Consider the following 14,022-nt stretch of genomic DNA (forward strand, 5'->3'; position numbering starts at 1 on the left):
TGGAGTCCTGAACTCCATTATCAAGGACAATGGCACGCAGTTCACCGGGAAAAAGTTCCTTCGATTCTGCGATGAATACCACATCCACGTTGATTGGGCCACCATGGCGCACCACCGCATGAATAGGTAGGTCGAGCGCGCAAACAACATGGTCCTACAAGGCCTCAAGCCTAGGTTTTGCAACCAGTTGAACAAGTTTGATAGACGAGGGGTCACGGAGCTTCTCATGGTACTCTAGAGCCTGAGGATGACCCTCAGCCAGGCCACCGGCTCCACGCCATTCTTCATGGTCTACGGTTCCAAGCCTATCCTCCCGACCATCCTCGATTATGGAGCGCCGAGGGTCAGGGCGTACGACGAACTGGGAGCTGAGGCATCCCTCGAGGATGCCATGGACCAGCTAGATGAAGCGTGCGACATTACCCTTCTCTACTCGGCCAAGTACCAGCAAGTGTTGTGCCGGTACCACAGCCATCGAGTGCGGGGTCAGGCCTTCAACGTCAGGGACCTGGTGCTCCACCTCGTCGAGAGCAACAAAAACCACCACAAGCTCTCTCCACCATGGGAGGGACCATACATCGTCATGGAGGTGCTCCGACCAGGCACCTATAAGCTCAAGACCATCGACGGTGAAGTCTTTATCAACGTCTAGAACATCAAACAACTACGTTGCTTTTACCCTTACGCACACTTTCTCTTATCGGTTTCGCTATCGAGTCCTTGATCTTTAGTGACTCCCGACCTAGCAATGTCAAGGGGTCGGGCCTCACTCGGGGGCTAATAAGAGCATATCTATCTGGTAGATATTTTCTATGCCCGACCCTTTCTCACGTTAAGATCTAGAAGCAAGGCTTGCAGAAACAAACACTGAGTAAAACTGGTCAGACCGCAAGAAACCTATGCCCCAGTGACTATGGCGTTTTTGCTCACCAGCGTGATCAGAGTTTTTTGCCCGCACCCCGAGGTTTTTAGCCTTAACTACAAAAAGAGTCGGAACACACTAAAGAGTATATCTACCCGGCAAACATTCTCTGTGCCTGACCCTATCTCATGTTAAGATCTAGAAGCAAGGGTTGCGGAAATGAACGCTGAGTAAAACTAGTTGGACTGCAAGAAACCTACGCCCCAACAGCTATGACATTTTTGCTCACCAGCGTGATCAGAGTTTTTTCACCTGCACCCCGAGCTTTACAGCCTTAACGACGGAAAGGGTTGGAACACATTAACCTTTTTATACAAAAAGGGGAGAATAGTTGAAAATTTGTTTGCCCATAACGAAATTTAAGAGCTTGTCCACTTATTACAAGTTCACCGCCTGGCTTATCTACCTAACTAATTTCTTGGGGGGATGATCTCATCCTCTATCTCGGTAGGTATGTCCTATGCCAGAGGGGCCACCTCCTTCTCGATGTCGTCCAGCTTGGCATTGGTGTAGATAGGCATGAGAGCTTTCACAGGTAAGGAGGGATACAGAGTTAAAAATGCTCATACGGCCCATTCAGGACCAGGAGTTCGAAGGCCGGCCCTCCGATGGGTTCACAGCCGCTCCATGGTGCCCTTAGAGTGAGGGGTGGAAAGGGATGGGCCCACTAGCGGCTAGTACCCAGGTGCATGAGCGCCGTGGGCTTCCCGACCCATGTTTGAGTCTTGGTCAGTTCCCAGTCCATGGTTTTTCCTTGAAGAAAGGCAACGAGCCCTTGGGACCGGTCGAACGGACCCGAGAACTATATAGATTGGCCACTGAGAATCTAGAATCGATCACCAGCTGACCCATGCCGGACCCCCGCGAACAGGAAGCCAGGGTCCACTTGGACTAGCCTGCTAATAGCTCACCGAGCACCATGTTTCATCCATCGAGGAAAAACATGGCATGGCTCAGCCCCTCCATTTTATCGAAAAAATGCTTGAGGGATGACGATCACAAAGACAAGCCGACCCCTCGACCAGACCCCTGCAATGTGTGGGGGCTTGAGGGAAGTTGGACTCGCAAGGAGACCAAATGCATGGTTGCAGGATGATGGCTCAGATCCTAGGGAGGGGTACGTACAAAAACTAAGAATAATGTTTTTGAAACAAAAAATGCTTTCTCTTACCTGTTTTGCTATCATCTCCTCGATCTTTAGTGAAACCTGACCCCGGCAATGGCAAGGGGTCGGGCCTCACTCGGGGGCTGATAAGGGCATATATATCCTTTCTGAAATAGTCACTGTGCCTAACCCTTTCTCACATTAAAAACCTAGAGGCAAGGTTTGCAGAAATGAACGTTGAGTAAAACTGGTCGGACTACAAGGAACCTATGCCCCAGTGGCTACGGCACTCTTGCTTACCAGCGTGATCAGAGTTTTTCACCCACACCTCGAGTTCTATAGTCTTAATAACAGGAAGGGTCAGAATACATTAGCCATTTTTACAAATAAAAAGGGAGAAAGAACAAATTTGTTCAACCGAAACAAAAGAACAAGCTTGTTTAAACGAAATAAAAGGGTTGGAACTTGTCCGCTTATTACAAATGTGCCACCTGACCTATCTGACTAAACTAACCCCTCCAAGGGATGATTTCATCTTCTATCTTAGCAGAAAGGTCATGCACTAGGGGGCCACCTCCTTCTCGATGTCGTCTAGCTCGGCGTCAATAAAGACGGGCGTGAAGCCTTGGCTCATCGTCGCCAGATCATTGTTCTCATAATGAGAATGGGTGATCACGAACGATCGGTGAACGCCAAAGCAAAGTGCACCTCTTACCCTATCACAAGCCTGGTCTATGATCCGGGTGGCACGAACCACGATTGAGCTTGTCTCCTGCTCTGGGGCTAGCTTGAGCTCGTCGTAAACCAGTTGGATGGCGACGCGCAGGTTGTCGTGTTCGTCGCTCTCCTTCTGGACGGTGTCCTTCACCTCGCTGAGCTCCTTCTCTAGGCCGCGGCTCTTCACCACCTCCACCCCGAGCTTGTCATTGAGACCTGCCAAGGTCATGTACTGACCATGCCAAAAGGCTTACCATGGATTCCAGGGAGAAAGACAACAAGGGAAACTGGAGACTTACCATTCACGTCCCCTCAAAGCCTACGCACCTCATCGCGCTGCTGGGTCACCTCAGCCTCTAGGCACTGGACCTCTTCTTGGCGCTGACCAACCTCCGTGGCGAGCCCGGTGGCCATGCCCTCGGCTACAACCTTTAGGTCCATCTCCCCCTAAAGCTCATCCTCGAGGTGGTCGATCCGCTGCTGAGCGTCGGCACGCTGTTGGTGAGCCAGGTCAATCCCCATGCAGAGCTCTTCTATGGCCTAGAGCAAATCATTCTGCTCCTTCTATAGTCGCTTGGCCTCCACGATGTCCGTGCGCACCCTCTCAATCAGGGTCACGAGCTTCTCCTCGGCCTCGCGGGTGTCATCGCGAGCGTGTTTCTCTCTGACTCAGAGGTCAGCCACCTCCCGGGTGGCTGGGGCAAGCTTAGCCACCTCCTAACGGGTGGCAACGAGCTGTGCGGCCAGCCCCTCACTCCACCACATCTCCTCGACAAGGAACTAGGACTTATCCCAGCTACGGTCCATAAGGATCTACGAAGAAGACAAGACTTAGAGGCGTGGAAAAGAACATGAGGGTCGGAAGCACGGTCATATCATACCTAGCCAACTGGGGTGACAATGTCATGCATCGAGCTTAGCATGGTGGTCAGGGCTTGAACTGCATCTCCAACCTCCGTGTGGATGCTCCACCATTCCCTCTCCTCTGCTGCTTCATCGAGGGCAGCCACCCGGACCAGAGACCAGGACATCCCCACGCCGACCTCAAGTGGTGCCAACCTCTCTTGTGGTGGCAGCTCCTCCAGAGCGGCTCCTCTAGCGATAGAGGGGGCAGGTGAGGCGGACACGAAGGCCTTTCCTATCACCACATCCATGAAGGATGCCTTGGGTGTGCCCCCTTCCATCTGCCCCACCACAGACATGGCCACCTACATGGACGATGGCTCCGACCATGCTTCCTCTGCCTGCAACATCGATGACACAACCGGCCACGCCGCGCCCACCATGGGTGCCCCAGAAGCGCCCTCCTCTGCCTGCTCTCCCGTGGAGGTAGCCATCGGCTGCACCTCCCCGGTCAACGCCATGGCCACCCCAATGCCACTCACGTTCACCACCGGCGTGGTGCCAGCCGGCTCCTAGCGTGTTTGTCGAGGGAGGATCATTTTCAGAGCGAGTCACAAGAGAGTCCCATGTCCTCCAACGCTATAAGGGACATGGCAGTCAGTTCACGGCAAAAATTCGATAAGACAAAAGGACAAAAAAAACTCTTGACTCACCCTAACATCATCATGCAAGGACATTTTGGGGCTGGCTTGCTTGACCCCAGCTGCTCGTCGTCGGCACATTGCCGCTTCAAGCACTCCCTCGGCTTGGAGGGCTCAGACAAATTAGAATGGCTGCCTCCCACCGACTTCGGAGGCACTGCCGAGGGCTCAAACGGAGTGGGGCAATCTATTTCTGCCAGCTTTAGGGCCACCATAGACAGCCCGGACTGAGCAGGATGGTTTGATTCTGCCAGCTCTAGGGCCATGGTCGAAGGCCCAGACAAGGCGAGGCAGCCTGATTTTGCTGGTTTCGAGGCCACCGTCGAAGGTCTGGACGGGGCAGGGCGGTTTGATTCCGCTGGCTCTGGGGGCGGGTCCTCCCCCTCCTACCCCATGGCATGCCGCAGGAAAGGGCTCCGCCTACGGTGAAGACGGGTTCTTGTCCCCAGCGGCCAGATCATCCCATAGGATGGGCGACCCAGAGCCGTCATCCTCCTTCTCCTCTTCTTCCGACAAACCTTGATGCCGCTTCCCTCGCTATAGCTTCGCTCGCTATTTCTTATCCTCGTCGTCCTTCTTCTTCTTCCTTTGTTCATCCATGGCATAGTTCACCGCCCTCATGGCTGCGTGCTCTGGCAGTGGCGCGATAGAGTCCTAGAAGAGTAACCCCACCAGCAGCTTGATGAAACCCATGTCTAGCCGCATCACTGGATGCCCTAGGATCAGGAACACAACGTCAGCCTCCCCTATGTCCTCCTTGATGCACTATGCGACCTCGCTATCGTAGAGCAACCCTTGGGCAAGCGTCGTCCTAACAAGTTGCGTGTCAGGTGTCATCCGGTACAGCGAGAGGACGTGCGCCATCAGCGGTGCCACCCTCCTCGCATGATACCCCCTGATGATGCTAGCCCCACAAAGGCCATGGGTCTTCACGAACATGATGGCCTTGAGGAGGTTGCACATCCTCTTCTTCTCCTTGACGGGTGGCCCACACGGCCATGACGGCGGTACCTCTTTGACTAGGTGTCCAGAGAAGACTGGCAAGGGAGCGGCAGGATCATTCTTCAGGTAGAACCAATGCGAGTGCCACCCCTTGTTGGATCTAGAGAGTTATTAGGGCTTATACTGGGCCACCCGCTGCCCCCGGAGGTGGATGCCCATGAAATCCGATCAACACCGGGGTCTCCTAGCCTCTCTCCTTCTTCTTGATCAAGGAGATGGAGAAGAAATATCTCCATAGCTCAAAGTGGGGCTCGATCCCTAGGTACCCCATGCACATCGCGATGAAGGCCGCGATGTGCTGGATCCCATTGGGTTCAAGTGCTGCAGCTCAATCTGATAGTGGTGCAGTAGACCCTAGAAGAACGGGTGGGGAGGAACCACGAGTCCATGCTCGTGGAAGGGTGTGAAGTAGACGACGTAGCCGTCGGGCGGCGTCAGTGCATCCTCACGGCCGGGCACAAGCCACTCCATCACATCGGTCCTCCCATGGAGAAGACCACGCTTGATGAGGCCCTCCATGCATGCATGGGTAGCATCAGAGCAGTACCACAAATCCATGGAGGATGGAGGCAGCTACAGAGAAGCAAAGGCAGCAGTGGAGAAGCAGAAGCTACAGATCTAGGGTTTGGGTGGGGATTAGCAAGCACGGCAGATCCGAACGGCGACAGCGGAGAAACAGAGAAGGTAAGGCTATAGTTTTGGTGTGCAGAAACGTTAAGGGGGAGGCCGCTATTTATAGGACGGAGCAGGGCGAGAAGGCAAACCGTCTGCCTAGGTTCACGCGCCCGCTGTGCTGCGTCACGTCACCTCCCTCCGAAGATCGTGCACATGCTATCTCTAGCCACGCCTATTTACACCAAATTTTGAGAAGAAGAACGCAGGAACTCGAAGCTTCTAAGATCGTGTCGTCAAGGAATCGATTGTATAAGGATCAATATTAGCTGATTCAGACGTGGTACTGGGATTGGCTCTCTTCGGATGACATCAGCAGATAACATCAATGAGCTACAGTTGGCGTTGGGAAAAATATGTCGGACTCTATAAAAAGGAAAGATTAGGGTCCAAGTTATCTTAAGTTAGGAATGTTTTCCTTTATTCCAAAGACTGTAATGAGTCGTGTTTGAGTAGGATTTATGTTTAAGTTCTGGGTATAAATATTGGACCCCGACTATTGTAAGAGACATCCAATCAATCAATACCAATTACTTTTTTTGGCTTCACGCCAACCCTTAGGAGTAGGAGTACTGTAGATCTCGGTGAGTTCTTCAACAAGTAGGGCTGCATCGATCTAGTCAACCTCTGGCTTGTCTGTAAGTACCGTCATGGCTTACACCTTTGTTTGTAAGGTTGCATCGGTCCGGCCGACCTCTTACGAGCTCTAGTATAAGTTAGTTATTGATCCTTATCTAGTTTAAGTACGGCTGCATCAGTTAAGTTCGACCTCCACTGCTCGAATTAGATTAAGGTCAAGTTATTGGCTCTACCGAAGGGTGGCATCCTTCGGATAGATTCATTAAGTTACCGATCTTGCTGATATTCTTGTTGTCATTAGTTTTAGCAATATTAACCTGCCCGATCGAGATTGATCTAGATCAGCCTCACATCCTTTTAGTCCATCATTTATTTTGTCACATTGCGATGGTTCTTACTGTAAACAACGGGTTATGTTTTATCGACCATTCTACTTCGATCTTGATCGTTCATGGTACACGGCTAAGGTATGTCTGATCTTGAGAAGGTTTGCTAGCTAGTTGAATCTGGTCTATAGCTCGCTATTATGACTGTAATGATCCGGTCGATCCCCACTGTTAGCACTTTAGATCGGAGTATGCTAGTTGGTAGATTTGCTTTTGACCAGGCATGACCTTGGCTATTTGCTATGCCTGTATCAGCTAAATAGCCGATCGCCCATACTTTAACGCTTATAGTGTGTCTTCATTATTCTGTTAAATGTGAATAGATCTATTTATTTTAAAGGTTTGATCTGTTATCTTTATCATGGCTGCCATTGATCCGGTTGAACCCTACTGTTAGGGATAACAGGTTAGATTTGATGAGTTTATAGGTCTGTCCATATTAAACGGTCGATTGTTCACATGCTGTAATCCCTTTCCTACCTGAATCGGCTATTTTAGCCGATTTGCCTGTGCTTTCACAGATATGGCATGTTTTTCATGAACCTATTAATATATAGATGGTTTTATGGATTCTTTGGCTTTAGTTTGTTATCATTATCATAGCCGTATCGATCCGATCAAACCTCACTATTGATGGTAACAAATCAGATTCAGAGCGTTTGTAGATTCATTTGTACTAGATAGTCAATTTGTTCGCATGTTATATCCCTTCCCGTTAAACTTATCAACTCAATACTTTACATTGGTTATATGTACCTAGCTGATGATGTTACTTATATCTAGATGCAATGTACTTGTTATCATAAATCAGTCATGACCCATGAACATCGCAGTCCTTAATTGCTGATTTCTTCTCATATAAGCTATTTAGTCGATCTTCCTGTCTGGCTGTTCCCGAAGTAGCAAACTTGGAACCATCTGGGCAAAACTGGCATGTTCCACACTAAATTACTGATAAACTTTCTCTTATTGTCAATTGTAGGTCAAATTGACTGGCATGCCATTAGGAATTCGCAGGATCGACTGGTCATGCGTTGAAACCAGGCAGATCTCCAGATCGTTCTGGCTTGCTACGTGTCCACCCGGCATGGCTCCCACATTTTCTCACCGACCGCGCCCATGAAGGACACACCGGATGATGGTTTGCCCGGTCGATGGGCCAAGAACCATCGTAGGTAAGGAGGGATACAGAGCTGAAAACGCTCCTACGGCCCATTCAGGACCAGGAGTTCAAAGGCTGGCCCGCCGATGGGTTCACAGCCGCTCTGGGGCACCCTAAGAACGAGGGGTGGAAAGGGATGGGCCCATTAGTGGCCAGTACCCAGGAGCACGAGCGCCGCGTGCATCCCGACCCACGTTCGAGTCTTGGTCGGTTCCCAGTCCATGGTTTTTCCTTGAAGAAAGGCAACAAGCCCTTAGGATCGGCCGAACGGACCCAAGAACTATATGGATTGGCCGCCAAGAGTCTGGAGTCGATCACCAGCTGACCCATGCCAGACCCCTATGAACAGGAAGCCAGGGCCCCACTCGGACTAGCCCGTTAACAGCTCACCGAGCACCACGTTTCATCCATCGAGGGAAAACGTGGCACAGCTCAGCCCCTCTATTTTATCAAAAAAAATGCTTGAGGGATGACGATCAGAAAGATGAGCTGACCCTTGACCGGACCCCTGCTATGTGTGGGGGCTCGAGGGAAGTTGGACTCGAAAGGAGACCGAACACGCGGTCGTAGCACGACAGTGGACCGATCGAATCCTAGGGGACCAGAATCAAGAAAAATCTTTCTGACCTCCCGAATGCTTCGGTTACATGCCCTAAGAAGACCGATCGCGACAAAAGGAAATTGCCATCCTACTAGGACACGCCGTGGGCTACAAAAAGAAGGCAAAGGCCCTTAGAGTCCTCTCATCCAGAAAAGCCTCGAAAGGAGTATTCTACTCCTCCACAGGCTTGGGGGCTACTGTCGGGTATCGATATTAGGGATACCCAATGTAAGGAAGTTAGCGCTCACGCTGACTTCCCTAGATGGCTCGAGACATATTAAAAGGTCTTGCCTGACCCCCACGGCCATGGGCTCCATCTTGTCTGACCTCGAGGCCACGGGCTCTGTCTCGCCCGACTCCTTGGGTACGGGCTCTATCTCGCCCAAGGCCGCGAGCTCTGTCTCGCCTGACCTTGAGGCCGCGGGCTCTGTCTTACCCAACCTCGAGGCCACGGGCTCTGTCTCGCCCAACCCCTTGGGTGCAGGCTCCGTCTCACCCGACCCCAAGGATGCGGTTCCTGTCTCTCCCAAGGTCACAGGCTCCATCTCGCCCGACCTCGAGGATGCAGGTTCCGTCTTATCCGACGGGGACCCATACCACCGCCAACCACTCTAGGTCCAAGCGTATGGGCCTAGGCCAAAACTCTGATGCCAGGGAAGAGGCTGGCATGCCTCGATGTAACCTGTGGCCATGATGGTCCATACCTCGGGATTCACATCAAGAACAGTGTCGGGCGTGTCGGTGATGTTCTGCCTAATCCTCGTACGGACGCTGACAGGCGCGTTAGTTCACCACAACATCCATCGGGATGGAGTGGAATGCCATGACCGGCAGATGACACCTGCACATGGCGCTAGTGATAAATAGGGCCATGACATGGAGCCATCCCTATTGACATCTACAGGATCGGTAGGACCCGCATGAAGGAGAAGAAGGACCCAGCAACCCTGGAAGCCTTCTTCTCTCTCTTGTTCTTCTCCTTTTCCTCCTCTATAACCCACACTTTCCCTTCGCCAATAAAAGGGGAAGCCGGGTGCCCCATGAAAGGGGGGATTGGGACACAAGAGCACGACACGAGCACACAGCTGAGCGGCAAGCGAGCTCTCAGCACCCATTCACTCCTTCCACTAGAGACTTGGGATCATCTCCCTCTCTCGCCTATTTGTAACCTCTACTGCAAACCAAGTGTCGGCAACACGAGCAGTAGCGAACTGGATGTAGGGACGTTCCGCCTGAACTAGTATAAACCCTTGTGTCCTCCGAGCACACCATCCGAGCCAGATGCGCAAATACAAAATTATTCGTCAGTGGTCCGAAAACACTAACACTTTGCACTTCTACTTTCGCTGCTTTAGCTCTTTCTACTGACGCCTAGGAGGTCTTTGGCTGACTAGGTGAAAACATTGTCGTTTTCCTACAGAAATGAAATAAGGTTCTGCTTCTCTTGGTTCGATAAATTTGTGCCGATATGAACACACTTGTCTGGTACTGCCTCGGTTAAAGGCATATTTGAGTGTTTTCTCCAGTTTCTGCCCTTGGACTAGTGATTTTTCCGCTGTCCCATTCGATTTCTTATGGCTTTTTGGTCACTTCGTTGATGAGGCTATATCCAGGTATGTGTTTGCCCTCTATGCACCTTGAGGCGAGTTGATCCCCGTGTACAGTGATTATGCTGAAAGGTGAAGGCATTTTCATGCATAGATAACTTTGCTTAATCACCACTTTGAATTTGTTGGTGAAACCTCTGCCAAAAATAGCAGTGTATGGGTAGTCCATGTTGACTATGTCAAACATTATTGTTTCCATCCTTACTCTTTCACCTTCTTCTAATGATACTCAAATGGCCTTTTTGCCAATAGCATCTATCTTTTTACCGCCGAAACCGAATAGGGAGTTTCCTGCTAGTTCAAGGGTGCGCCTATCCAATCCCATAGACTCAAAGGCCTTGATGAAAAGAATATCCACCGAGCTTCCCATGTCGATCAGAATGTTGTGCAATGTATAGCCAGCCACATTCGTTGTTGCGACGAAAGCATCGGAATGCGGGAAGTCTCTCACATGGAAATCGCTTTCGTCAAAGGTGATTAGGACCAAGGACCAAACTAGTATGTTCAAGGGTAGCCTTGGGGACACCGTATGGACTCTCATTTGATAATCCCTTCTTGCTCTCTTGCTTTCATGTTCCTGGTTGGACCCGCCTGTTATGGCAAAAATGTGACCACGTGACGGAAGAATGCTATTGACGGTGTGTTGATCTAATGCATTCTCCTATTTGGCCTAGTTCTACTGGCTGGACTGTTGTTGATCTAGCTAGATTGGTGAAGATACCGCTACTGACTGAGTTGGGTACTGAGCGAACTACTGATAAGGTGGGAATGTTGGGTACTGCCAGGCGAAAGGTGCTTGGGAATAGCCTTGCGAAAAGCTCTGTGATGCATTACATTTTGGCCGACCGGAAGCGGCGACTGACTATAGAACTAAGTGTGGTTGCTCTCGGTGTGAGGTGCGTTGTGAAAGACGTGCTTGGGTGCTTCACTGCTTTTGGACACCTCATCCTTCTCCTTTAGCTCTCTGGCCATCTGACTGTACTTGCAATCTCTGGTGAAGTGACCAGTGTTTTCACCGCATATAGCATAGTATGGGGCCTTGGCCCTCTTCCTCGACCTCTACCATCTCATCCCCCGCACGGTGTACGGCCGCCACTACCGCTGCGCGCCGAAAAGTCGAAAGGGCGATATAATTGTTGTTGTTGCGGGTTAGGCTGAGGTTGCTCTGGTGCCGATTGCCCTGAATCTTCCTCTAGGTTGTTGACCAATCAAAACGGTCTCACGTTGCGCTGATTTGGTGCCTATGGAGCTCGTGGGATCTTAGCTGCTTGTCTGAGTTGGTTACGTGCCGCCTTCCGGCGTTTGAAATCATCATCTGACCTGGTGTACTGCCTCATCACCTCGAAAAGTTCCTTCACAGTGGCCGGTAGTTCCCGTGTGAAATGCGCAGCGCATTGGCCTATTGCCAATGCTTCAATTGCTACTGCTATTACGGCAGCTTCTGGAACATTTGGCACTTGGGCCTTCAGCTGGATGAATCTTTCCAAGTATTCGGATAGCGATTCGTTGTCTTGCTGGCTGCAATTCAAAAGGTCCCTTGTGGTTTTTGTGCCCAATTGGTATCCCTGGAAGGTTGCCAGAAGCTCTGCTTTTACCTGCTGCCAGGAATTGATTGAGAGAGGCTTCAGGGATGTATACCAATCAAGGGCAATGTCTTCAACTGCTAAGATGAGTGATTTCGCCAGAGTTGCCGCATCTCCTTCAGCTGAGAACACTGCCGTCTCGTAAGCTGCTATGAACTTTTTGCGGTTATTCTTTCCATCGAAAGTCGGAATGCACGCCTTGTAGCCTGCTGGCTAGGGGTGCTGTTGCAGTTCTTTCAACATCGGTGAAGATGGATCGTAGGTTTCATCGTTTTTGACCAGCGCTCCGATCTCTGGGAGCACCACATTTTCGGCAGCGTGCCTCGGGCCATTGGCTCCTGCTCTTTGTAGCTGTTGGATTTCTCTGAGCAATCTCTCCCTTTGGGATTTGGCCTGCCTGATGGCCCTCTGAGTCTGATCAGCTTGGTTTCGCGCTGCGGCCTGATGCATTAGCTGATCCCTCTCTTGTTTCAATCTGGTGATATCTTGCTGGAATTGCTCTAGCCTTCTCAGTTCTCTTGCTTGATCTATGATTTCCCCATCTTCTTTGTCTTCGTCATCTTGATTCTTGTCTGCTTCTTCAACCTCTCCTTCTAGCATTTCCGCCCTTCTGCTTGGTAATACCACTTCTTCGCCACATGGCACCGGCGCTCTTGGTTCAATAACGACTGGTTGAGCTATAACAGCGGTTGCTGCTACTTCTGCTGCGCCGGTTGCCGTTTCGGCGGCCGTGATACTGGCGGTTTTAGATGCTTCGGCTTTGTCAACTACCATCTTGGGTCCCTTCCTCCCGGCCGTGGCAAGCTCGAGCAACAACTACGGTGGGCGTCAATGTTGTTCTAGGCCTTAACCTAACAACACCGGGCTGCTACTCAAACTGCCGAAAACACAAGGAAGTAGACTGAAGAGAATAGACTGACAAAAAGTATGTGCATGTTAATTCATGGAACTAGGGTTCCACCACCCCCCTTTGCATTGCTCACATGGAGCTCTATTTATACTCATCCGTATCTTTTACAAATACTAAAATGCCCTCCTAACTACTTAGATCCCAAGGCATATTCCCCTCTCCTACAGGTGCCCTTGGTCCATCCTGCCTGCGGCCTCCCTCGGGCAACGTCTCCCCCAGATGGGTCCCCTCTGCCTGGGCCCCTGCTGGGCCGTCCAGGCAAGACTACCGACCAGCAGCGGCGAAAAGACCTGCAAGCAGTCACATGCTACATAACGGTTAGCTATTGTCCCGTCGAAAAGATTCTCCCGAGCGCCATTCTGCCAATAGGCAGGAACTGATGTTTCCTTCCACCAGGGGTTTCGCCGAATGGAGGTACCGACGTGCAAAACATAGGCCGAAGGCCTCTGGGCGCCTCTGCACAAGATGGGCGGAAACTGGCGTTTCCTTCCTCCAAGTGTTTCGCCGAACGGGTGTACCAGCGTGCAAAACACAGGCCGAAGGCCTCTGGGCGCCTCTATGCAAGATGGACGGAAACTGGCGTTTCCTTCCGCCAAGTGTTTCACCGAATGGGGGTACCGGAGTGCGAAACACAGGCTGAAGGCTTCTGGACGCCTCTGCGCAAGATGGACGAAAACTGGCGTTTTTTTCTGTCAAGGGTTTCGCCGAATGGGGGTACCGGCGTGCGAAACACAGGTCGAAAGTGACTTTACGTAGCTGGGGGCCCAAGCTATATGGCACCCCCCAACACTGCTACCTTGCTCCTCGTTTTCCTGAGGCAGGTCCATATGGAGATCTTGACGGGCTAGTTACTAATACAATTCATGTGATTAGGTTTTCCCATATATAAACGCTGAAAGGCCATAGACAAGCCACTCTTTTTCTATATGTTTGCCGTGTCGACCACAAGGAATAATGCGCCAACTTACACGTCATTATCGGTGGTGGGTCACCCTAGAGGTGGCACACCTGCTTGGCTAACAACTCCCTCCCTCGTAATTAATCTCTTTTTTTTTGAGAATTTCCTCATAATTTTCTATCTTTGTTTGACCTAGCTAATGCCCTTACGTCTCTTGGCCACGATAACAAATGAAGGAAACAAACACATCAGTCACAGCGGTCAGCAGCAGCTCCATCCAGCAGCAAGCGGAGTGCCCGAGCCCGAGTAGGAGAGGCGCTGCATGTCGATTTCG

General features: G+C 51.1%; 1 protein-coding gene across 1 annotated transcript; it reads left to right on the forward strand.

The window, feature by feature from the left end:
• Window positions 1-247: 247 nt before the first annotated feature.
• On the forward strand, window positions 248-652 carry LOC136487873 (uncharacterized). Its single transcript, XM_066484979.1, has one exon. It carries the CDS (start codon window positions 248-250, stop codon window positions 650-652), a length of 405 nt encoding a protein of 134 aa, XP_066341076.1.
• The last annotated feature ends 13,370 nt before the right edge of the window (window positions 653-14,022 follow it).

Source organism: Miscanthus floridulus, chromosome 10 (assembly GCF_019320115.1).
Source record: "Miscanthus floridulus cultivar M001 chromosome 10, ASM1932011v1, whole genome shotgun sequence".
Lineage (NCBI taxonomy): Eukaryota > Viridiplantae > Streptophyta > Magnoliopsida > Poales > Poaceae > Miscanthus > Miscanthus floridulus.